This window comes from Triticum dicoccoides, chromosome 2A, assembly GCF_002162155.2.
Source record: "Triticum dicoccoides isolate Atlit2015 ecotype Zavitan chromosome 2A, WEW_v2.0, whole genome shotgun sequence".
In the NCBI taxonomy this organism is placed as follows: domain Eukaryota; kingdom Viridiplantae; phylum Streptophyta; class Magnoliopsida; order Poales; family Poaceae; genus Triticum; species Triticum dicoccoides.
This window is the reverse complement of record NC_041382.1, coordinates 727651519-727678124: the sequence shown is the minus strand read 5'-3', so window position 1 is coordinate 727678124 and position 26606 is coordinate 727651519. Positions and strand designations below refer to the sequence as shown.

General features: G+C 42.7%; 2 protein-coding genes across 2 annotated transcripts; both read left to right on the top strand.

Annotated features, from left to right (window-relative positions):
- Window positions 1–13327: 13327 nt before the first annotated feature.
- Window positions 13328–14479, top strand: LOC119352106. Its single transcript, XM_037618838.1, has one exon. The coding sequence runs from the start codon at window positions 13424–13426 to the stop codon at window positions 14348–14350; it is 927 nt and encodes a 308-aa protein (XP_037474735.1). The 5' UTR covers window positions 13328–13423; the 3' UTR covers window positions 14351–14479.
- Window positions 14480–21200: 6721 nt separating this feature from the next.
- LOC119352105 lies at window positions 21201–22355 on the top strand. Its single transcript, XM_037618837.1, has one exon. It carries the CDS (start codon window positions 21237–21239, stop codon window positions 22176–22178), a length of 942 nt encoding a protein of 313 aa, XP_037474734.1. The 5' UTR covers window positions 21201–21236; the 3' UTR covers window positions 22179–22355.
- The last annotated feature ends 4251 nt before the right edge of the window (window positions 22356–26606 follow it).

Below are 26606 nucleotides of genomic sequence, written 5' to 3'. Positions count from 1 at the left end.
TTTGTGAGGATGTGTGTGTTGTAGTTGGAAACGTTACTATTTGAACGGACTTTGTTATTCTTGATATTCCCGAGGACGATAGTATGTCTATTATTCTTGGAAGACCCTTTTTGAATACTGCAGGGGCTGTTATTGATTGCACTAAAGGCACTGTCACTTTTCATGTTAATGGTAATGGCATATGGTACACTTTCCGAGGAAACAACCTCAAGTTCATAGTATCAACTCTATTGGAAAAATTCCATCGATTATATTTGGAGGTTTTGAATTTCCTCTTCCTACTGTCAAGAAGAAATATGATATTCTTATTATTAGGGATGTGCATATCCCTGTTGAGGTAACTTAGTGTTATTCAACATTTCTCCGGTTCCATGTTATTCGGAATGAGTTCGTTAACAAGACTTGATCAACCTTATTAGTGGATTCCTTTTGATGAGCATGAGATGGATGAAACTAGAAGGCACAACCTTCTGTACCCTCTTTCTACTTTCTGTTATTTAGTTGAAATAAAGTAAAAATAGTATTTTCTGTCTGTTATCTGATTTATCCGTGCAATATAAAAATACCTCGAAAATAAAAGTTCTCCAAATGCCCTGAAATTTAAATATGATTTTGTCTGGAATATTTGAGAATATTTGGCACTGAGAACACTTCAGGAGGAGCTGGCACCTGTCCACGAGGGTCAGGGGCGCGCCCTACCCCCCTGGGCGCGCCCCTGCCTCGTGGGCCCACGGTGGCCCTCCTCCACTTATTCCTGCACCCACACACTTCTTCTTCCTCCCACAAACACGAATATCCAGTTCATACCTGAGTCCAAGCTCATTTTGTTGCCGTTTTCCGTCTCCTTGCTCAAAGCACTTCTCCATGCTAGTTTATTTTCCTTTTTATGCTCTCTTCTTGTGTGTTTGGTAAACCTTAAGAAAAACCCAAAAAATTAGTTGTAGCTTTTAATTAGTTTACTTTCCATGCTTGTAGTAGTAATTAAAAAGAAAACCCCAAAATATTCCCTGTTCTTCTTTTGCTTGTTTTGAGTTTTCCCGTGTAAATAGTTTTATTTCTTTTCTTTTCTTTGGGGGTCGATAGGAGAAGACCATAATTAAATTGTTGAAGTAGCTCGTATATGCATTATTGTTGATCTGACAAAAGAGCCCATATTGCCTTGTCTTCTCCTGTTTATTGAATGCTTGCAGATTCCAGCTTAGTCCAATGCACGTGCACTATTATTATTATTATTCACACTATTCGGTCGTGCAAGTGAAAGGCAATTATGACAATATATGATGGATTGACTGAGATGAGAAAAGCTGGTATGAACTCGACCTCTCTTGTTTTTGTAAATATGATTAGTTCATCGTTCCTGATCCAGCCTATTATGAATAAACATGTTTACAATGACAACTAGAGATCATAGTTTCTTCTGCCATGCTTGCTTAGCTAGGATCTTATAATGGTTTACCTTGCGTGCCAACATGCTATTAAAATGGTTGTGATGTGGTATAATAGGGTGGTATCCTCCTCTGAATGATTTAAGTGACTTGACTTGGCGCATGTTCACGCATGTAGTTGAAACAAAATCAACATAGCCTTCACGATATTTATGTTAATGGTGGATTATATCCTACTCATGCTTGCATTCGGTGTTGATTAATTTTAATGCATGTTCATGACTGTTGTCGCTCTCTAGCTGGTCGTTTCCCAGTCTTTTGCTAGTCTTCACCTATACTAAGCGGGAATACTGCTTGTGCATCCAACTCCATAAACCCCAAAGTTATTCCATAAGAGTCCACCATACCTACCTATATACGGTATCTACCTGCCGTTCCAAGTAAATTTGTATGTGCCAAACTCTAAACCTACAAATAAATATCCTGTTTTGTATGCTCGAATAGCTCATGTATCAACTAGGGCTGTCCGTATCTTTCATGTTAGGCGGGTTATTCTCAAGAGGAGTGGACTCCGCTCCTCACTCACGAGAAAGTGGCTGGTCACCGGGATGCCTAGTCCCATGCTTTATGCAAATCAAATCAAAATAATAGCAAACAAAACTCCCCCTGGGACTCTTGTTAGTTGGAGGCACTCGTTGTTTCGAGCAAGCCATGGATTGATGCTTGTTGGTGGAGGGGAGTATAAACTTTACCATTCTGTTTGGGAATCGCCTATAATGTGTGTAGTATGGAAGATATCGCCATCTCTTGGTTGTTATGTTGACAATGAAAGTATACCGCTCAAAATATTATTCATCTCTATTTCAAAACCGAACTCTGGCACCTCTACAAATCCCTGCTTCCCTCTGCGAAGAGCCTATCTATTTACTTTCATGTTGAGTCATCATCTTCTTATTAAAAAGCACCAGTTGGAGAGCACCGCTATCATTATTGTTAGTTTACATTGAGTATGACTTGACTGGATCTCTTTTACCATGAATTACAATGTCTAGTCAGTCCTTGATCTTTAAAGGTGCTCTGCATTTATGTTTTGCGGTCTCAGAAAGGGCTAGCGAGATACCATCTTGTTATATCATATTATGATTGTTTTGAGAAAGTGTTGTCATCCGAGATTTATTATTATCGCTCGCTAGTTGATTATGCCATTGATATGAGTAAACATGAGACCTATGTGTTATTGTGAATATGGTTAGTTCATAATCTTTGCTGAAAACTTGAATGCCGGCTTTACATATTTACAACAACAAGAGCAAACAAAGTTTGTAAAAGTTTTTCTTTATCACTTTCAGTTTTTCAACTGAATTGCTTGAGGACAAGCAAAGGTTTAAGCTTGGGGTAGTTGATACGTCTCTGACATATCTACTTTTCCAAACACTTTTGCCCTTGTTTTGGACTCTAACTTGCATGATTTGAATGGAACTAACCCGGACTGACGCTGTTTTCAGCAGAATTGCTATGGTGTTATTTATGTGCACAAACAAAAGTTCTCGGAATAACGTGAAACTTCACGGAAAATCTATTCGGAAATAATAAAAAATCCTTGCAAAAGATGAAGACTAGGGGGGCCACCACCTGTCCACGAGGGTGGGGGGGGGCGCCCCTACCTCGTGGGCCCCCTGGAGCTCCTCTGACCTCAACTCCAACTTAATATATTTGCTTTCGAGGAGAAAAAATCAGAGAGAAGAATTCATCGCGTTTTACGATACAAAGCCGCCGCCAAGCCCTATAACCTCTCGGGAGGGCTGATCTGGAGTCTGTTCGGGGCTCCGGAGAGGGGAATCTGTCGCCATCGTCATCATCAACCATCCTCCATCACCAATTTCATGATGCTCACCGCCGTGCATGAGTAATTCCATCGTAGGCTTGCTGGACGGTGATGGGTTGGATGAGATCTATCATGTAATCGAGTTAGTTTTGTTAGGGTTTGATCCCTGGTATCCACTATGTTTCTGAGATTGATGTTGCTATGACTTTGCTATGCTTAATGCATGTCACTAGGGCCCGAGTGTCATGATTTTAGATCTGAACCTATTATGTTTTCATCAATATATGAGAGTTGTTGATCCTATCTTGCAAGTCTATAGTCACCTATTATGTGTTATGATACGTTAACCCCGAAGTGACAATAACCGAGATACTTACCGGTGATGACCGTAGTTTGAGGAGTTCATGTATTCACTATGTGTTAATGCTTTGGTTCGGTACTCTATTAAAAGGAGGCCTTAATATCCCTTAGTTTTCATTAGGACCCCGCTGCCACGGGAGGGTAGGACAAAAGATGTCATGCAGGTTCTTTTCCATAAGCACGTATGACTATATTCTGAATACATGCCTACATTACATTGATGAACTGGAGCTAGTTTTGTGTCACCCTAGGTTATGATTGTTACATGATGAACCACATTCGACATAATTCTCCATCACCGATCCATTGCCTACGAGCTTTCCATATATTGTTCTTCGCTTATTTACTTTTTCGTTGCTATTGCTATCATCACTACAAATTACCAAAAACATTATTTTTGCTACCGTTACCTTTTGCTACCGTTACCTTTTGCTACCATTACCACTACTATTATATTACTTTGCTACTAAATACTTTGCTGCAGATATTGAGTTTCCACGTGTGGTTGAATTGACAACTCAGCTGGTAATACTTGAGAATATTCTTTGGCTCCTGTCGGGGATATACTCCGCGGTATGACCCGGCTGGAGTTGTAAACCGGCTAGGACTTGGTAAACCGGCGGAGAGTTAAGATAGAGAGTCAAGACAGATGGCTAAGACAGACGGTAAACCGGCAAACAATGTTAAACCGGCCTACAATGTTAAACCAGCAGACAATGTTAAACCGGCAGACAATGTTAAACCGCCAGACAATGTTAAACCGGCAGACAATGTTAAACCCGCAGACAATGTTAAACCGGCAGGCGTTAAGAAGCCCAGGAAGGGAAGTCAAAATAGTTTAAGTTAAAGTCCGAGTTGGACTCCACATGTAACCCGCCCCTTAAACATATATAAGGAGGGGCAGGGCTCCTCAAAGGGGGACAAGCAAGAAACAATCTCTAGGGCTAGACACAACTAGAGGAGAGCCGGTTTACGGCGACTCCCTCATGATGATAATAAGATCTAGCCTCAAACAGCATCTAGGGTTGTTACCGGATGATGTTTCCCGAGGCCCGAAGCTGTCTAAATCCCTGTCTTGTGTTGTGTTTCTCGATTCCGCTCAACCCCTCTCAAGCTACCACATAGATGCGTTAGCCTCGCGACTAAGTCCTCACACTAAGAACATCTGACGTGATGATTCCACGACAGTTGGCGCCCACCATGGTGCCTGCGTACGGTGGTGTTGTGTTCTTGAAGGGATATCTTAAGGAGTCAAGATGCTCGCGATTGGTTAGATGAAGAAAAGATGATTTGTTGATCAGAATCATGATTAGCTTTGGAGTTTACAACACAGGCTTTGAAACCAAGAGGTTAGGGTTCCTTCGTCCGCATCGCTGGATGTGATGAAGCGATCAGTCGAAACCGTTTCTGCGCCGAATCCGAGGTCGACAAGAAAGTTGATCCGCTGCACAGATACGTGCAAATTGTTCCAAGGTTACAGTTGGATCCACCAAGCCCTGAGAAGTCCAGACGTGATGAGATTAAAAAAAGAAAAAAGGAAAGAGCCGACGACCCGTAAGTGGATTGGGACAGGAGATTCGGTTTCCGCCATCAAGTCGCTATCGCTTCACCTGTTTTTTCCCCTGCGGCCGATCTCGGTCGCCGTCGTCCTGTGAGTGGAGGGCGACTACGGCCCCGTCCATGCCTTGCCATCACCACTGCCGTCGAGCCGCCAAGCCGCTCCTCCGTCTACTGCGTCGCGGCGCCTCCTACCCGTGAGCCGCCGTGCTACTGAGCCGCTCCAGCTTTTTCCACTCGTCGACGGGCGCACGTCCACCATCGCAGTCAAAGGTCACCTCCACGCCCTGAGCCGCCTTGGCCGAGCTACTCCGCTATTGGCCGCTGAGCCTTCTGGCCTTGAACCGGCCACTGAGCCGCCGTCGTTGTTGCCGTCTTTGGGTCGCCCTCACCGCAGACCCGCATCCAAGCCGCCGTCCCGGCCTTACCCTGCCACCGGGGTGCCTTTGTTCCGTTTTACATCAGGCCGAGGACCTTGTCGGTGCAGCCCTAGCTGCCGCCCCGGCCCTGCCCCGGTCGGCTCCGATGTGCCCGGCCGGCTCACCGTTATCCCGTCTGTGCCCGGCGTGGCCCGATGTCCCCTTCCCCGCTGCTCCTAATTCAGGAATCAAGGACGTTCATAGTCCGTCAGACTGGAAAATTATTGAATAAAAAAAGACCTGAAGATTGTGAATTGATCTGAAGTATTGAGCAAATTCGAATGGACTCGAGGATCAGCTGTCTCTATAGCTGGCCCCGCCCTTCGCCTCTGCCATGGGTCGCAACTGAGCTGATGGAGGACTACCTCAAAACGCCTGCAAGCCGCCGTCGGGCGCCGAGCTGCTGTGGCCCTTGTTGCGGAACCACCATGCTATCTCGTGCTGTCCTCGAGCTGCTGCGGTCACGTTTCCTCCATCGCTTCGCGTCGTCTTTGGGTCGCCGCGCCCGTGGGTTGCCTATGCCTTGTTGCCTCGACCTGCCATCATCGACCCGAACTCTTCTGCCACCACGGATCACTCATTGCCTCCTCGGATCGCTATCGCAGAGCTGCCAGTCGCTTGACCCGCCTCCGGCCACAACTTGCGAGGCCTCACCACTCATCAAACCCGTCATCACCGTGCCTCTTCACCGGCAGGCGCGCCCCTGTTTTCTGCTGCACTTCGCCTCGAGCCACTGGCTGTCTTTTCCTCGTGTCGTTAAAGCTGGTTAGCACTGTCAACCCGCCGTCTCGGGCTGTTCGGAGTCAAGCCGGATCGACTTGGGCAGCCTCTGAAGAAATACAAAAGGGGGACAGGTGATAACCAACCAGGGTGGAATTTTGTTGACTTACCACAACAGACCAGAAAGTGCCTCACGTTCTATGAGCCAAGTACAACAACAACTTGAGGTTGAAGTGAACAAAGTAACTGATGTGCTGTACAAGGAGGGTGAGTGACGCAAGCCTGGAAATTAAGATGCATGCATATGCCAGAGAAGATAAACTGGTCTGCGCAGAGGAACAAAACAACTCCAACGGTGCATGCAGGAATCAGCCAAAGCTAACATGATTAGCTTTGGCCAAGGCAATGATATATTAGCGTAAATAAGAAAACTGCTATTTGGGCACGTCCTCCAAAGCTTGATGGATGCATGGGTGGATATGTAGCCCCATGTCTTAAGGCGACTCGAGGAGTTGTCTTGAGATTCTCCATATTTGACCGTGATATAAACCGGTATGAGTCAGTCAACAGCTCAGTGATATAACTTGTCATGTATTGGAGAACATCACAAGACAAAGTAATCGCTGTTTTTTAAGCCGGACCAGCCACGGATAAACCGCCGCATCCCCGCCATCGCCAGTTTGCACCTCCACTCCGGCCGGCCTCCGCAAGCCGCCTCGCTCCCTCCTCGTGCCACTATGACGTTCCCACAACGCGCCAGGACCGGTTCTTGCATCGCCCATCCGACCTTGGGGCTAGCCCCGTGCCCTTTGCCCGCTGGCCTCTCGTGCCGCGGTGCCCCTGCCTCCGCCTTCGCCGGTGTAGCCTTGAGCTACCCCCGATTCAGTTTCTTTCGCTGGCGAGTTCCCTTGGCAGGTTTGGGTACCCGACAAAGGGGTGGGACCGGCTGCGGGTATGAAACTAAAGTCAAAGGGCGCTTCAAAAAAGAAGGGGGAAATAGCCCAGGACCTGGGAGGCGTTGTGGGCGGTTTACTACAGGAAGCTCACGCTAAAAGGAGAGGAGGGTCAACCCAGATATATGTTTGACTTCCATACACATGCATGAAAGCAAAATCAATCAGGTGTTATCCCTTCTATATATTTTATCAGTACATTTTAATTTCTCTGAGCACCATTATACCGCCCTATTGGTGTTTTTATATACAGGTAAAATTTTATCATACTGCGGGTATGGAGCACGCACTAGGAACGTTTTGCACCAGCGTTCGTCTATGCCTTGCTATTCGATGGACATGTGTACGAGCCGCCACCCTCGCGGTCCAGCCTACATCGACTCGCTAGGACCGCGCCTGCGGTTGACTCGCCCGTCTGCACGGCTTACCGTGCCTGCGATTGACTCGCTCGTCCGTACCAGTTTACGACACCGCGGCCGACTCGGCCGGCATTAAATTCAGCTTCACCATAGTGATCGTCAACTCCATGGTGAATAACCTCTGGCGTGATATATCAGGTGAAATCCATCCAGTATATTTTATATTACATATTGCCTTCTTTAAAAGAGCAATTACTCCGGCCTGCAAAGTTGTCTAATGTAGGACCCTAAACCATCGTATTGGTGCAAATTTAAAGGCCGTCAGAAAATTTCCAGCTTAAAAAGATGGATTCTGGTTTAATATCCGGTTTAAGAGAAAGTTATCTCCCACAAAGCTTTGAAGCTTTCGATAGCCGGTTCAAAATACCGGTTCAAGATGAATTTATCTCTTGCAAAAAGTTAAAGGTTGCCGAAGAGGACCTGTTGTCCTGACGCGCGGTTCACACATGGGTATCCTGCCATATGGGCTCATCTTCATATGATCATTTGGGGGCTTCCTGTTCAAACATAGGTGTGTTCACCAAAGAGAATATAGCGTTACTACCCTCTTGATGCAGCTATCAAGCCAATATTATTATAAGGGGCTAAAGAGAGTTTGTTGCACAACCCAACTCAAACATAGGCACCCGGCGAGCATAGCTCAAAAATATAGCACATGGGGGCTTCAGCTGACAAACCGGAGTCATGTCCATTAATCCGGCTATCACGCCACAACAAAGCTTGGGAGCTTCACACCCAAGGGGCCAAAGAGAGTCTTGTTGCTACACACAGCTCAAACATAGGCACCCATAGAACACAGCTCACAAAGTTACTTGGGGGCTCTTTGTGCAACGCAACAAAGAGTTTGAAAGGACCCTTGTAATATGCTATCAAGCCCGGCTTGGAATCCTGGTGTATTCACCTAAAACCCCGGGTTAACCTGCCTTCATCAAGTAAGCCACTCCTTTCCAGGTAATCCTGGCATGACCCGCCGAACGTTTGACAAGTCAATCTTATACAGACCCTGAACTTGTCAAAATTAAAACGACGATTGGTTAGTTTGAGGCCCATCTTGAAAGGCTTTGCAAAAATGGTTTAACTCAGCGGCCTGGCAGCCCATGAAAAGCCTCGAATTTGGGCCCGGCAGCCCTTGAAAAGCCTCGACTATAAGTTTTCATTTGCTTTTATTTGTCAAAGTCTTTTCTCTTTTGATAAATTTTATGTTGAACCGGTGTCTATTGACCCGGCATGACTATCAGTCATCAAATTAACCCGGTGTTCGTTAACCCAGCTCGACTTTCAACTACAAGTTGTCAATACATAATCACTTATAATCCGGTGTTTATTGACCCGGCCTGGCTTTGGACTATAAGTCGCCAGTATATATTTGGATTGCGCCATTGGAATTATGCGCTTATAAATCATTGGGTATATTATTCAAATAGCCAACATGGCTGGATTTTTATTATGGTTATTAATAACCAATTTTATGATTAAGGTTTTCAAAGTCGCTTTAGCGCAAATGGCTATCATATTATCAATAGATATGATTTATTCCACAATTGAAGGAATAGTCCCGAGTTGCTACAGGCTTACGACCCGGCACTTGGGGGTTACATTATTTCAGTTGAAATTACATTAAATACACAAGTCTCATGTCGCTGCAAGCATGCACCATGACACTTGGGGGTTAATGCAAAGTCATTTTTTTGCTCACCTTATTGAAGACCCGACTCATCACATGGTAATGAGCCGGCCCTTGGGGGCTACCAATTGCCTCTGTCAACAATTTAAGGTACAAAGCTTTTTATCCATTACATTGAAGGGTCCACTGCTCAGTTGGTAAAGCACAAGGCTCTTAACCTTGTGAACGTGAATTCAAGCCCCATGATGGGGGTTACATCATATGATGTTATTTACATCATATGATGTTATTTTCATTGAAGAATATATCAAAGTCCCAGCTCTATATTATCTTACTGAGCCGACCCTTGGGGGCTACATGTTGATGATCAAAGTTTACAAGATTATATTTACAAAGTCCTTGCCCATTATTGCATAATGACCCGGCCCTTGGGGGCTACACTGGTTGAAGTTTTTATGAGAATAAGGCAATTTCAAGTCCCAGGTTGCTGCAAGCATGACAACCCGGCACTTGGGGGCTACATATGTAGAATACTCAATTCTGACTAGTGATTGATGAACAACCTGGATTTCTACAAGATTGTGATATTCATATTGAAGCAAGTCTTAAGTTATTGCTATGCTACCTTCTTAAGACTTGGGGGCTACAAGTGATAGGCATATAAGAGGTATATTTTCAAGCTTCATATTAACTACAATTATGACCTGGTGCCATCAATATTAGTAAACCGGCAATGATAAACCGGCAAGTTCAAGTCTTAAACTGGCACAGTTCTACATTCTCAAACCGGCAAGTTCAAGTCTTAAACCGACACAGTTCTACATTCTCAAACCGGCAAGTTCTACATTCTTAAACCGGCTGAAGATCAAATGAGTATTTCAAAGGCCAATATTTTTGTTAAGCATTGGGAGCTGAAGTCAAAGGAGTTATTCTTCACAATATTTCACTATGACAAGCCGATGTCAGCAAATTGATTATGAAGCCGGTCTATTGACTCGGGTTTTATAGAAGAAGGAAGTGACAAGGACTTAAGGATAATCAAGATCAGTTTAACATGGATAAATCCAAATTAAACTGGGGGCTAATGTCGGGGATATACGCCGCGGTATGACCCGGCTGGAGTTGTAAACTGGCTGGGACTTGGTAAACGGGCGGATGGTAAACCAGCGGAGAGTTAAGATAGAGAGTCAAGACAGATGGCTAAGACAGACGGTAAACCGGCAGACAATGTTAAACCGGCAGACAATGTTAAACCAGCAGACAATGTTAAACCGGCAGACAATGTTAAACCGACAGACAATGTTAAACCGGCAGACGTTAAGAAGCCCAGGAAGGGAAGTCAAAATAGTTTAAGTTAAAGTCCGAGTTGGACTCCACATGTAACCCGCCCCTTCAACATATATAAGGAGGGGCAGGGCTCCTCAAAGGGGGACAAGCAAGAAACAATCTCTAGGACTAGACACAACTAGAGGAGAGCCGGTTTACGGCGACTCCCTCGTGATGATAATAAGATCTAGCCTCAAACAGCATGTAGGGTTGTTACCGGATGATGTTTCCCGGGGCCCGAAGCTGTCTAAATCCATGTCTTGTGTTGCGTTTCTCGATTCCGCTCAACCCCTCTCAAGCTACCACATAGATGTGTTGGCCTCGCGACTAAGTCCTCACACTAAAGACATCTGACGTGACGATTCCACGACAACTCCCCTTGTGTCGAATCAATAAATTTGGGTTGATTACTCTACCCTCGAAAACTGTTGCGATCCCCTATACTTGTGGGTTATCATACCCCATTTTTTCTCTGTGAATTTTAGAAAATATCCATGATAAAGTTTCATAAATTTGAAAATATTAGGGGTTTTTCAAAAACTGTTAATGAATTTGAAAAAAAAATTCATGAATTCACATAATGTTTGTTGACTTGATTCTTTTCATGAATTCAACAATTGTTTAACGAAATCAATTTTTTCATGGATTTGGAATTGTTTGTGGATAAAAAAATGTTCACATATTCAATAAATATTAATGAATACAAAAAATATTCATGGACTCAAATAATGTTTGCAAATTCAAAAATTGTTCATGGATTCTAAAAATTGTTCAAGGATTCACGAAATATCCATGTATTCAAAATCATTCTCGTATATGAAAAAACTTTATGAATTTAAAAATCGTGCGTGAATTCAAAATGCTCACTTTTTAATAATTTGCGAAATTTTTTGCAATTGTGTTTTTTTAATTCTGAACATTGTTCTGATAGAAGTGAACAATTTTTTTGTTATTATTAAATATTTTTAAAATTCCAAGTTTTTTTGAGAACACGTTCTTTAGATATCCAAGTATTTTTTGAATTTGCGGTGTAATTTCAAACAAAATTCGAACATTTGAAATATTTTTGGAATTTGTGAATTTAAAAACAAAAAGAGAAGAAAATAAAAATAAGAAACATCACACAAGAAAAACGAAAAGAAAAGAAACAAAAAAAATAGTGAATTGCTAATTCAAGAACCTTCTTAAAAGTGACTGAAAGCAGTTCGCTAGTGGGCGATCAAACCCTTAATGGTCATAACGAGCGATGCATATCAATAGGCCTCCTCCACTCCACAAATGATATGCATCACCCGCTGCGAGCACTAGCACGCCTTTGCCTACCCACGCTCCATAGCAGGCCGGTTTATCAATGGGTTTTACAGACCGCTTTTCCTGGGGCCATGTTAGGAAGGTTCTGATAGCTTCTCACCCAGTTTTGGGAAGCTTTCAAGCCGGTTTTCTTTTTATTTATTATTTTTTAGTTTTGTTGTGTTTTTCTTTTCTTTTCTGTTTTGTTTTATTTTGTGTTTTCCAAATTTGTGATTTTTTAATTGATAAACATTTTTTAGATTAATGAACTTTACAAATTTGTGCACATTTTATGAAATCGTGAATATTTTTTGAATTCATGAACTTTTTAAAATTGTGAAACATTTTAGGCTTGAATATTTTTTTGAATTGTTCATGTTGTGTTCATTTATTTTAAAAAGGGTCGATCTTGGGGGATATGAACATGAACTTTTATGAATTGTTCATGCTCATGAATATTTTTTTGAATTGTTTATGCTGTGTTCATGAATTTTAAAATTGTGAATATTTTTGAACTTTTATAAATTGTTAATGCTGCCTTCCTTGCCCCCTTAGTCCATGCTGTGTTCGTCCAGCCTTTCCTCGACGGCATGGCCGACCAACTTGCCGAGATCAAGAACATCGACCACTCAAGCGCCGAGTTTGCAAAGCTCTTGGATATTCATGATTATTCATGAATATAAAAGAATTGTTCGTGTAATTTTCAAATAAATTCATGATATAGAAAAATGTTTGTAACAATATCAAACGTTTAAAAAAATAACACATTAAAAAATGTTCATCAAACTATAATCTTTTGTTGCATAGTTCAAAAATAATGTTGACGGCATATAAAAAATTTCATTCTGTTTTGCTGAATGAAAAAACATATTCACTCCTTTTTACTAATATAAAATGTGAAATACAGGGAAAAAAAAACAAAGGGTGAAAAGAGATAAATTAAAACTGAAAGGAAAAGCAGAAAAAAGAAAAGATAAACTGGATGGAAGAGTCCTGAAACCGCTGCAGAAAGGTTTCCAAACCTTTTCCTAAAAACCGTGGAAAATTTGTTGGGCCGGCTCGTTTCACAGACATACCGCTTTTGCGCTACGAACTCTAGGATCTTTTATGTTTTTTACCTTACAATTTTGGTAGATACAAAACAATAAAATAAATAATATATATTCAAAAAATAAAGATTTTGATGAAATTCCTTTTTTTGGGTTGCAAAAAACCCCTTTTTTTTTTCTTTCAAGAGTCTTACACTGTCATATATAGAAAAAAAACCAAAAAACGAACGGGTCGGACACCGCACTACCCACCGGCCGGCGGCGAAAACTTCCGTTGATTCTTTTGGCTGGAAATTAGTGATGTCGAGCTTTCCGTGGACTGATTTTTCCAAGTCTTCCCATGGACACAACGACGTGCCATGACTTGTCCAATTTCTTAATTGACCGGCGAGCACACAACCAGCCATCTCCTCCCCCAACTGCAAACCTCCTCCACAGAACCACAGCGTTAGGCAGCTCATCCTCGACCTTCAAAGCACCTTGCTAAGCCTAAGCCATGGCTGCCAAGATCACCTCATGCTTTACCTTCCTAAAGGAAGCTCTGATCCTCCCCGCGCTAAACCCCAAGCTCTTCGCACCCGTGCTCCTCCTCTTCGCCGTCACCGCCTTCCTTGACCCCTTGGCCCACGTCGTGTTCGTCCGGCCTCTCGCCGATGGCATGGCCAGCCGTCTCACCGAGATCAACAGCACCGACCCCTCGAGCGCCGAGTACGCCAAGCTCGCGGAGAAGCTCATGGAGACGGAGGAGATGAAGCAGGTTGGCAAGAGGATGGTCCGCATCACCATCGCCCAGTTCACCGTCGGTCCGGCGCTCGGCCTCGTCAAGCAGATCCTCGCCCTCTTCGCGGCCTCCACGACCTACTCCGGCGACCGCTACTCTCTAGCGGGGCTCCTGCGCGAGCTGGTCAGCGGGAGGATCAGCCTGAAGGGCCCTTCCATCACCATCGCCGTCGTCGGCGCGCTTGACTTCGCAGGGGCAGTCCTGGCCGCGCTGCGTTATCAAGTGATGAGCGGCCGTTCGGGGTGGCTCTCCGTCCAGGGTCTCGTCTCCCTCATCGCGCACCTTGCCTACCTCTGCTTCACCGTCATCGCGCTGGTGGGCGTCGCAGCGTCGGTGGCCGACAGCAGGAAGTGCCGCGGCGTGCGCGCGCTCCGGCAGGCGTGGCGGCTCGTGACGCGGGTGAGGAGGAAGGAGGGCCTCGTGCTGGTGGTCGTGGCATACCTCGGGCCTAGCGTTGTGGCTCCGCTGCACAGGTTCGCTCTTGGGTATGCCAAGAGGATCATGGCGGCGTGCTTGTGCTTGGTGGCCGTGTATGCTCTTCTGTCTGGCGCGCAGCAGCTATTCTCCTTGGCGGCGGCCACGGTGTACTACTACCAAGCCATGGAGAGCAAGGAGGTGATCGATGCCTTGTGGTTATGCTAAGATTAGATTCCTTCCAGTCTAATAGAATATACGTGGGATTACATTTGCAGTCTGGCTAAGTCTCAATCCACCGAGACTTCACTAAGTCTCAGTTGCTATATCCGTGTAAAATTTTCTTTTCAGTTTTTTTTTCATTTTTGCAAATTATGTTATTTGAATTTCTTTAGATTTTTTTAAAATTTGTTAACAAATTTTGGAATCAGGAACATTTTTTAAATGTTTGATAATTTTTAAAAAATCCACACATTTTTTGTAATTCCCAAACATTTTTTGATTTAAAAAGGGATCATTTTTTAAATTCTTATTAATAATTGAAAATGCATTTTTAAATGGAATCTTTTTCAAAATGTGATTTTCTGAAATTCCAAACAATTTTGAAATTTCTGAACTCTTTTTAAGAGGGAATTTTTTTGAAATAGAAAGGAGGAAAAAGAAACCGGAAAAAGCAAAAATGGGACATGAACTTGTCAAGACCTTTACCCTTCTAGAAGGTTCCCAGAACAGGAGCCAACATCTAATTTTTCTTGCAAATGGGCTGGCCCAGCTCGGTTGGTCCTGCGACGACGCAAAAACTCCCGACAGTCTTGGGCTGGCCTTCCAACCCGGGCTCGTCTGTTGGCTTGCCATTCTGACCATCACCCCTCCCTCTCCGGCCATGCCATGGTCGCCTTCTTTCCTCCTTGCCTCATAGTTCACTTGACTCTACCACGTCCAAATCCCCAAACCAGTCAATGTATTACCTCATGCAGTCTTTGGCTTCGGCTCCTCCGCTTCAACGCCTCCCTCTATCTCTCTCTCATGGACGATCTGGGGCGGACCGGTGGCATGGCAAGGCTAGGGAGACGGTGGGTGCGAGGGGAGCCCTAAGCAGTCGTGGAGGTTTACCCAATGTTTACCTGATCAATAGTGTTGGGGTACTCCAGGTGGCCCGAGGAAGGAATCGAAACCCTAGATCACTGTAGCCAGATCCAGGAACAACAACAACCTCACACAACACCTCGCCGCTGCTTGGTGTGGATTTGTGAGGCAAGGAACCTCACTTTCAGTGAGGTGGCAGGTGGAGGAGAAGACCAACACAATGGTTTCCGATGGGAAGGACCAAGGTGAGGCTCCCCGCCTCCAATTTTTTTACGTGCCACAAATTTCCCATGGATGACGGTGAGAGTCTTATTATGCTTAGTTTTGGGTTTATAGGAATATAACAGTTTGTATGGAGAAGCTTTTGTTGGTGTTCCTTGAGTTGATCACATAGCATTCGTGATGACAAGTGGGTCAACGACGGCCTTGAGGCCCTGTTTGGTTCAACTTTTATCGACGGATTCCGCTGCCGCGCAGCAGAATCTAAACCAAAGGGCGAATCCAGCAGAATCCGATTCCAGAAATCCGCTGCGAAAATCTGAACCAAAAGCGGAAGCAACCCAGAACGTGCTTTACAAAATCTGATTCTGCTGCTGGCCAAAATCTGAAAAAGCTGCATCAGCTGGTTTGCCAAATGACCTACATCTTTTTCACATCAGATTTTTCACAGCTATTTTTCCACAGCAGATTTTTCACAGATCCTTTTAGAAATCCACAGCCGAACCAAACAGGGCCTGATGCGCAATGGCGGCTCAATTATTTGCTACATGTCACTATCTCTCATCGGTTACGTCTTCATAACGATTGTTTTTGTATATTATTAATTAAAGCTTTGTTTTTTTCACATTGTTTATGTCATGTGTTCGATGTGAGGCAAAACATGAATCGTCGTACTCTATTATCTTTGTGTAAGGACTAAACAATGGACTTGCTATAGCAGTTGCCATTCGTTTTGTTGTTCACGTCGATAGTCCATGGCTGGAACTGATGTTTATGTGAAGCTTACAATAAATTTTCTGTTTCAAATACGAATATGTGTTGGCGCAGTAGACATTGAAACTGCAGGTGCAGGTATGGTATAAGGAAGTGCATTTCTAACCATATGCATATCCCCCAAGATAGACCCTGTGCCATTAAGGTTGGTTGTAATGATATTATCATAGCTAGTATCATGCATGTCAATTAGGCAATTTTAATGAGGTATCATAGCATTAAATGAAGAAAGAGAGAGTGTAGCATCATATCATGATACCATATCATAATAAATGCTATGTTACTTTGTGTCATGCATGACAATAAATAGAGTATCATATGATACTAATATATGATACTATGCATTAGGGAGGTAGTATCATACACTAGTATCATATGCATGATACTAGTATATGATACTCCTATTACAACCAGCCTAACTTATTGCACATCACACCCATTACTACATTACCATGGTTTCAGCGCCCTTGTGTCACATGTCGTGTGGCTTTTGTTGCCTCAAAGCTCAACCACAGTTAAGCTCCTTCATGGCGATAATCCACTTCTGAGCCCAGACTCAGCTGCACCATACTGACGAAAAACAAATCAAAACGAATACAAGAAAAATTCAAAATATTCTTTTTTTTTGTTTGGTAGATAATTTGATGAGTGAGGCCCGCTCCAACTTTCAAGTCATTTGGACATCCGAGCAGCTCTCGGCAAAAAAAGACAAATTTAAGGACCGTAAAAAAGTTTACTGTTCACGCATTGCTTTGACCCGATTTGTCTTTTTTTTCTGAGAGCTACTTAGATGTCTAAATCATCTGAAAATTAGAGCGGACATCACGCAATAAATTTTCTACCACTCAATTGTTTTTGGATTTTTTGTGATTTTTTTGACCGGATGCGGATGAGTCTGGGTACCGAAACGATGCACTCCCTTTATGGTGTTCTCCTGTGTCTCCTCCCCTCTTTATTTCGCCCATAGTCTTATACTAAGGTTTGGTAAATTAGTAGAGTTGGCAGGAAGTTCTGTTAGCTGTACATGCTTATCAAGTAGTGCCCATATTAATGTTTGATGGCTACCAATTTCCTGCAGACTCGACATCTGCTTTATCACATAAGGTTTCTGCTATCACGTTGTTGTGAAAATATTTTGTACTAACATATTTCAATGAGATTTGATTATATGAAACATAAATATCTGGAGTAATAACAATATGATACCTAAAATTGAAAAGAGAAAATACGTATAATTTATTGTGTCTAATTATTATCTAGTCATAAAATATCTATTAAATCAAAACACTATTGTAGAATGGAAATTCTCATGCATGTTTGCATGTTGAAGTGAGCTTTGTCCAATACACGGTTGCATGTTGTGGTGATCTTGCTTTGGTGTAACCGTTTCCTCAAATATATATAAAATCTATGACTTATTTGTGGTTGTGTGGTCGAACTAATTCCCCACTTAAATATTTCGAAGTGTGGTGCATAGAACATTTTGATTGGTGTAATTGGACCATGTGAATAATGCAAAGCATCCCTTGTATGTATGTAATATATACTTGTGAACATGGAGTTTGTGTGCTCGAGCTCATATGCACCCTTTGACATGTATGGATTTCTCGCCCAAAAAAATCGATGCTCCAAAAGGACTGTTTTGGGAGCATTTTGGAGCATTGATTTTTATTTTTTGCCAAGTCTTGCATGAATGTCATTCCATCACTAAAATTTGCGTGCATGTGAAATACACATCAATGTTTGCCCCCCCCCCCCTAAAAAACAGCTTTTAAAACTTGTCTAGTAGTTCTTTACTGTAGCAAAGAGTGCATGTGAGCTTGAGCTCAGAAGAGCACTTTCGGCAAGAAGCATCTATCAATAGTATTGAACTTCAGTACCACAACAATCATAGAGGTTCATAATTCAAGCTTGATATCTTGCGAAACTCTTTCAACCTTTGTAAGGAATTGTTTGTTAATTGGTATGTGTACTTTTTTGTTACAAAATACAATTGTCTGATGTAGGAGAACCAAAAATTCTAGACTATGATAAATTTATCAGTGTATCAACGACCAATTGATAAACTACTAACTAGATGTGGATGCGGTAAACTAAAGAAAAAACCGTGCCTTATAATAGGAAGGTCAAATAACCAAACAAGGGAAATTAATAAGAGAAGTGCATAAGGTGACCTCTGTACTTTTGCTTTCAGTGGTCATAGAATTGTTGGAAGGTGATAGTGTTGGGGGACGTAGTAATTTCAAAAAAAAAAAAATCCTACGCACATGCAAGATCATGGTGATGCATAGCAACGAGAGGGGAGAGTGTCGTCTACATATCCTCGTAGACCGTAAGCGGAAGCGTTATGACAACGCGATTGATGTAGTCATACGTCTTCACGATCGACCGGTCCTCAGTACCGAACGTACGGCACCTCCGCGTTCAGCACACGTTCAGCTCGGTGACGTCCCGCGAACTCACGATCTAGTAGAGCTTCCGGGAAGAGTTTTGTCAGCACGACGGCGTGGTGACGGTGTTGATGAAGCTACCGACGTAGGGCTTCGCCTAAGCACCGCTACGATATGACCGAGGTGGATTATGATGGAGGGGGCACCGCACACAGCTAAGTGATCAATGATCAATTGTTGTGTCTCCAAGGGGTGCCCCCTCCCCGTATATAAAGGAGTGGAGGAGGGGGAGGGGCCCGGCCTCCTATGGTGCGCCCCATGGGAGTAGGACTCCCTCCTTCCAAGTAGGAGTAGGAGAGGAGAAGGAAGGGAGAGAAGGATAGAAGGAAAGGGGGCGCCGCCCCCCCCCCCCCCCCCTTGTCCAATTCGGACTAGAGGGGCAGAGGGGGCGCAGCTGCCTTGGCCGCCCCTCCTCTTCTCCCACTAGGGCCCATTAGGCCCAATATACTCCCCGGGGGGTTCCAGTAACCCCCAGTACTCCAGTATATGTCTGAAACCTCCCGAAACACTTTCGTTGTCCGAACATAGTCGTCCAATATATTGATCTTTATGTCTCGACTATTTCGAGACTCCTCGTCATGTCTGTGATCATATCCAGGACTCCGAACTACCTTCGGTACATTAAAACACAAAAACTCATAATACCGATCGTCACAGAACTTTAAGCATGCGGACCCTACGGGTTCGAGAACTATGTAGACATGACCGAGACACGTCTCCGGTCAATAACCAATAGCGGAACCTGGATGCTCATATTGGTTCCTACATATTCTAGAAGATCTTTATCGATCAAACCGCATAACAACATACGTTGTTCCCTTTGTCATCGGTATGTTACTTTCCCGAGATTCGACCGCCGGTATCTCAATACCTAGTTCAATATCGTTACCGACAAGTCTCTTTACTCGTTCCGCAATGCATCATCCCGTAACTAACTCATTAGTCACATTGCTTGCAAGGCTTGTAGTGATGTGCATTACCGAGAAGGCTCAGAGATACCTCTCCGACAATCGGAGTGACAAATCCTATTCTTGGTCTATGCCAACTCAACGAACACCATCGGAGACACCTGTAGAGCACCTTTATAATCACCCAGTTACGTTGTGATGTTTGGTAGCACACAAAGTGTTCTTCCGGTAATCGGGAGTTGCATAATCTCATAGTCATAGGAACATGTATAAGTCATGAAGAAAGCAATAGTAGTAAACTAAACGATCAAGTGCTAATCTAACGGAATGGGTCATGTCAATCACATCATTCTCCTAGTGATGTGATCCCATTAATCAAATGACAACTCATGTCTATGGCTAGGAAACTCAACCATCTTTGATCAACGAGCTAGTCAAGTAGAGGCATACTAGTGACACTATGTTTGTCTATGTATTCACACATGTATTATGTTTCCGGTTAATACAATTGTAGCATGAATAATAAACATTTATCATGATATGAGGAAATAAATAATAACTTTGTTATTGCCTCTAGGGCATATTTCCTTCAGATAGTGTGTAGAGTTGCAGCATGTGTTTTTTTCCTTTCTTTCTTTCAATTTGTAGAAAAACGAATTAAAAAAAGTTCAATTTCTTCGCAAAAGAATTAAAAATAGTATTCGAAAAAGTAAATATTTTTTGAAAACTTCAAATATAATTTGAAAACACGAAAATTTTAAAATGCAATCATTTTTTCAAAAAGTTTAACATTGTTTCGAAAAGGTGAGCATTTTTTCAGATTGCATACATTTTTAAAAAGGGAGCATTTTTCCAAATATGTGAACATTTTTCAAAAGTTGAAAGTTTTTGAAAACACAAAATTGTTTCAGATGTGCGAAGGGAATATTTTTCAAATTTGTGAATCTTTTTTGAAAACTTGTAAAGGAATTAGAATGCAAACTTTTTTGAGTTTCCTAACAAATTTTGGAACAGGGAACTTTTTTTGAAATTCCGAAACATTTTTGAATTTGTCAATAAAAAAGGTTTTGTGAATAATATTTAAAAATATGAACTTTTTGGAAAATCCCATTTTTTAAATAAGTTTTTTTGAAATTCTAAACAATTGAAAAATATCTGAACTCTTTTTAAGAGGGAACTTTTTTTAATAGAAAGAAAAATAGTAAAATAACCTAAAGGATTTTTTTAAAGCGGACCTGAACTTGTCAGGACCTTTAACCTTCTAGAAGGTCCTAGAACCGGAGCCAGCTCCAATTTTCCTAGCAAATGGGCTGGCCCTGGTCGATGACACAGAAACGCCCAATTCCCGGATTCGTCTGTCTTGGGCTGGCCTTTCAATCTGAGCGAAATCAGTTCTCCAAAAAAACTGATTTTCTGGCTAAAAAAACTCCCTAAAAAAACTGTCCTTCTCGCCTGATTTTCTGGCTGGAGTGGACGAGCTGAGCTTACCGTGGACCGATTTTTCCCTTGGCTACAACGAGTCAACGACGTGCCATCAGTTCTAAAATTCCTGGGCTGACCGGTGACTGTGAGCACACACCAGCCATTGCCTCCCCACCTCCACATACCACTGCGTTAATCCTCAATCCTTTCCACCCGCGCCTTCAACCTTCAAAGCACCTTGCCCCAAAAAAATCCATGGCTGCCAAGGTCACCTCATCCTCATGCTTTGCTTTCCTAAAGGAAGCGCTGATCCTGCCCACGCTAAACCCCAAGCTCTTCGCGCCGGTGCTCCTCCTCTTTGCCGTCACCGCCTTCCTTGACTCCTTGGACGATGTCGTGTTCGTCCAGCCTCTCGTCGACGACATGGGCAGCCGTCTCATCGCGGTCAACAGCACCGACCCCTTGGGCGCCGAGTACACCAAGCTCACGGAGGAGACAGAGCCAGGCGGTAGCGGTACAAAGCTCCTCCTCATCACCATCGCCCAGCTGGTCGTCGGTGGTCTGGCGCTCGGCCTCGTCAAGCAGATCCTCACCCTCTTCGCAGCCTCCACAACCTACTCCGGCGACCGCTACTCGCTAGCAGAGCTCCTGCGTGAGCTGGTCAAGGGGAGGATCAGCGTGAAGGGCCCTTCCGTCACCATCGCCGTCGTCGACGCGCTTGACTTCGCATCGGCGGTCCTGGCCGCGCTGATTCCCACTCCCGCCCTGATGGGCGGGCTCTCGGGGGTGCTCTCCGTCCAGGGTCTCGTCTCCCACCTCGCGAACCACGTCTCCCTCTGCTTCACCGTCGTCGCGCTGGTGGGCGTCACCGCGTCGGCGGTCGACAGGAGGTGCAGCGGCGTGCGCGCGCTCCGGCAGGCGTGGCGGCTCGTGACGCGGGTGAGGAGGAAGGAGGGACTCGTGCTGGTGCTCATGGCATACCTCGGGCCTACCGCCGTGGCTCCGCTGCACGGGTTCGCTCTTGGGTATGCCAAGAGGAGCACGGCGGCGTGCTTGTGCTTGCTGGCGGTGTATGGCCTTCTGTCTGGCGCGCAGGAGCACTTCTCCTTGGCGGCGGCCACGGTGTACTACTACCAAGCCATGGAGAGCAAGGAGGTGATCGATGCCTTGTGCTTACTAGTAAGCGTGCATGTGTAACACACGTATAATCATAGCTAAGAATTTCCTCCTTCGTCACAATTAGGAGACAACTATTTAAATAAAATAAGAAATCTCGTAATCATATGTATATGTCACATATCAACAGCAATCAATTGGTTGAACTTCTCCATAGAGAAGATAGAGGCATAGGCTATTTAGTCTAGTATATAGTAAAAAAGGAGTCAAATATCCTAGAATGTCTATTTTATAATGCAGAATTGTCCAAATGAACATGGCCGGGATGCAAACTTGGAACAAAATTGTAAAGTTTCTGAGAGGTATAACTCAGAAAGGCCATATACTGTCGCATGGGGTAAACACTGGCTTTTAAAGCATTGAAAAAAAAGTACAATCATAATATTATTCTTCATAGTTATTACATGATGGACAACAAATTTTCCCAAAAATATAAGGAAAAAAGGGTAATATATTATCCGATTTAAGAACAAACACATGTTATACATGCATGAGAATAACGCCAGATTGACAAATAAACTTCAATCTTAACAAGTAGAACAATGTCACATGAAGGCTTTGAATACTACATGAATCATCATTTATAATTGTGAGGGGCCACGAAACAACTCAGCAATCTAACTGATCACAATGTCATTGAATTTTACACATGGAAGCATTGGACATAATGCTTTTAAAGGCAATGCCTTCATCTTGGTAGAGTCCCCGTTGATCGATAATGACACATAAAGTGCATCACCTTAATACAGGTGTTGTTGTGCTAACAATAGCTCCTTTCCTGAAAGGAGAATATGAGATACCATACAAATCACTATCTAACAATAGCACACTTATGAAAAGTTGGACCATCTCAAGGTTTTCTTCAAGCTCTGCACCAATACTTCTTACCGAAAAAGAATCAGACGCGCCTACTTAAGTATATTATCATAGCAAAAACCTGTTCTAAAATGATACCATGAATCCAGTGAATCCACAATGAATCTTTGAACTAATATTTCAACATGGTTTGGGATTGTGCAATGGAATAAGGATAGGTTAATCTTAAGGCCCATGAAAATATTCATAGTGAATTAACCTACAAAATATATAGTAAGACAAGAGTGAACTAAAATTGATTGCAGAATAGTAGGATGCTGGTTTAGTTCCAATAAAATTCGTTGCAGATTAGTAGGAAAATTTCCTCCAATTGTGGCATGATCTTGAGAAGGAGCATCAACGCAATTGCACGTACCTAATGCTCAACCACTGAATCTTCCTTCAACTATTTTCATGCCCACATACATGCCCACCTGCACCGTGAAACTCAATCAACTGAACAAAAGCTATAATGTAAACAAATTAATTTCACCTCTTTATTTGTAAGTTTGTCCTCTTGTTTAGCATACTAAACTTTCCTTTCTCTAAAAGAAAATTTTCATACACAATATGTACACAAAAATAAAAACAATAGCTCCAGTTCATGACAGGTAGATAGTTTGGTAGACAAAAACTCTTATGACATGGATCATAATATAATTTGTGGAAATGTATGTATGTTTGTCTTTAAGTAGATTCAAGGTCTTAGCTCAGAGAAAATAAGAATCAGAAAAGAAATTTTTCAAGGGTTCTATATTCGACACGGCTGCAAAAACTTCAGTTAGTACATGGTATACATGGCATAAATTTCTTCCAATTTATCACATACCTTGCAAGTCAATCAAAACAGTGCTTCGCATGCATATACTGCAACATAGCATTAACCATGTGATTGCATATAAATCAGGCTTGCCTGAATAAAACAAAAGAATTCACTCGTAAAAAATCAGATTGCCATATGAAGTTATTAACATCCACTTTCTCACCACTCAAATGCACCCTCTAGGAGCAGTGGCGCATAAACTGAATCCGTGCAAGACAGGAACTGAATCCCTAGCACAAGAATATTAGTTCTGCACAGCAAGAAAAATAACCTCACAAAATACAATAAAAAACTGAATCCACGTTAAAAGAAAATCTAAACTGAATGCCGTGCAGAACAGGCCACATCTGGTCAAAATAGAGGACCGAATCAACAAGACAGAAGGTTAATATATAAGGGGGAAGAATGAAGTGGGTGGATCAACTAATAGGAATAGAGAAATCAGCGTCTGGGGGCATCAACTGCAAGGAGTCAATGGCGGGGGAGGCGGAACATTTGCGATATTTCTTAGGCCACAGAAAGTGTCTGAGACCAATTAAGTAATTCCCAATAACAAAGATGAGGTGAACCTGAAGGATCATCACTTCAATTTTGGCCACCGCATTGTATGTGATCCCTTGATTCGAGCATGGTGGATTGGTGCAGACGCTCCTCCGAGTCAACAAAAACTGCATTCGCTTTAGTAAGGGGATACTCTCTGATCCAAAATAAGTGTCACAGTTTTGAACTAAGGTTAGTTCAATCTTAGTTCAAAACTGCGACACTTATTATGAATCGGAGGGAGTACATGATTAATGGTGGATCAAATACTGATCTCTATGTTTCAAGTACAGGCCACAACTCCTTGGATCTAGTGGTGTGTAAAAAAATAATTTGCTATACATTGACTTTGTAAATGATGTTTCCTGTCTCCAAACTTTTTTTGCCATGACCGACATGGAAGGAACATGGCATTTTATCCAGTACCAAATATTAGCAATGTAAGCAGCAAAACTCCAAAACTACGAAGCATTCATTGCCCCACAACATAGACACTGATTCTCAAGAGATAGTGAGATCGAATTTCTGCAACCAACCAAATTTAACTATTTAAGCACGAGGTCACAATCGAAAAATGCAATGCTAGTCAACCAAAAAGAGTAAACTTAGGATTGCGAGTGTATAGGGCAAATAATAAGCAGTACACGACAGTTGTCAAATCAACATCCCATTTTAAAATTTCTAGCAATGCTTTTCATGTAATCTATTCATATATAGAGTACATATGAGCCTATAAAGACATCCTGCCATATGTCATGATTACTAATTACGAACACATTTTGGAAGCAACTAAAACCAACCTTCGATCTAAGATTACAAACATGAGAAAGTAAAAAAAGAAAGAAAAACATGTACTCTAGCACCATGAATCCAGAACAAGAACACACACATATATATGCCCACAAAGAAAAAGGAAATAGTGAATGCCCTGCATAACACGAAAACATATGCTCAAAATAAAGATCCAAATCAACAAGACAGTGGCTGAATAAATCGAGGGAAAAAAGGGACTCGGTTTGTTAGGTGTTTAAACGGGAATGGGTACCCAGATGGATTATCATTCTTCATCTGCCGTTAGGAAACTTGAAATATGCTGCAGTCTGTTATATATGTATGTTTGCTGAAATGTGTTGGGGATCCACAATGCTCCATATGAGAGACCTGGTGGTAGACTGAAATTAGTATGAAGGCGCCCAATTCTATCACTACTTCACCAATTTTTATTAGGAGGCATGTAGTTCAGCCAAATGAGTTAACACCCTTTGTTAGTCAGATGGATATGCTCCAGTCTAGGATGGCATTAGCTAAGAAGACGTGGTATAGCAAAGAAAACATGGACAATCAATGCAACTTCTCCAGTTGAGAGGACCTAGGTATAGATAATAGCAAAACCCATGCCTCTAAAAAATTAGCAAGATCACATGTACTGGGTGAATAATATCAATGTTTCTCAACATAAGTACAGAAAAAATATACATATGTTTTTGTATATCTTTTTTGCTAATTATATGCAAGCCTATATATTTGCATTGGGTGCATGTCCAGTTTTATTAATCACAACAGCATGTAAGTAGGCCAAATGAAACTGTCATGTGGAATGCAATGCATACAACTCTATCCATTCGCTTACCAGATTCTAAACTGCACTAAAATGTGCAGGGTAAAAGATTATTAAATCATGCTTTGCATCATCACAAAAAATCTTTTTGTAGTACCTTACGAATACGCAATGCATAAAAATGATGAAGCACGTGAGAATACCGTTGCAATTAATTTTATTTGAACAGAAATAAAGATCCCCAACTTGCACTATGGTTCCAAACATTGAGGTCCCAAAGAGGAAGATTTTGGCCCAATCCTCCACCTCGTATGCCAAACTGATTCGAGTACAAACTGAAGTATTGTATCTCTAGCACAATCAACAGCTAATACCAAATATTGAACTACAGAGTCAGAGTGCTAAACCAAAAATTAGTGCATGTCTGCAGCTGCACAATTTCCAAACAAATATATGGTGCAGCAATGAGTTACCTTGTTGCTGCTGAACTATGCGTATTTGTTCACGGAGCATTGTGGCAGCTTTCTGTCTAGCATACGTGATGCATAGCAGTACGCCATTACACAAGAACCAGAGCTGGAATTTACATGACCCCATTACTCTCCAGATCTAGGCAATGGCTCATATAAGTGTGCAATTCCTGAGAAAGTTCATTTAAGAAAATGAAAGTTCA

Coding starts and splice junctions, on each gene's coding strand:
- LOC119352106 (XM_037618838.1), top strand. CDS start 13,424: ATGGCTGCCAAGATCACCTCATGCTTTACCTTCCTAAAGGAAGCTCTG.
- LOC119352105 (XM_037618837.1), top strand. CDS start 21,237: ATGGCTGCCAAGGTCACCTCATCCTCATGCTTTGCTTTCCTAAAGGAA.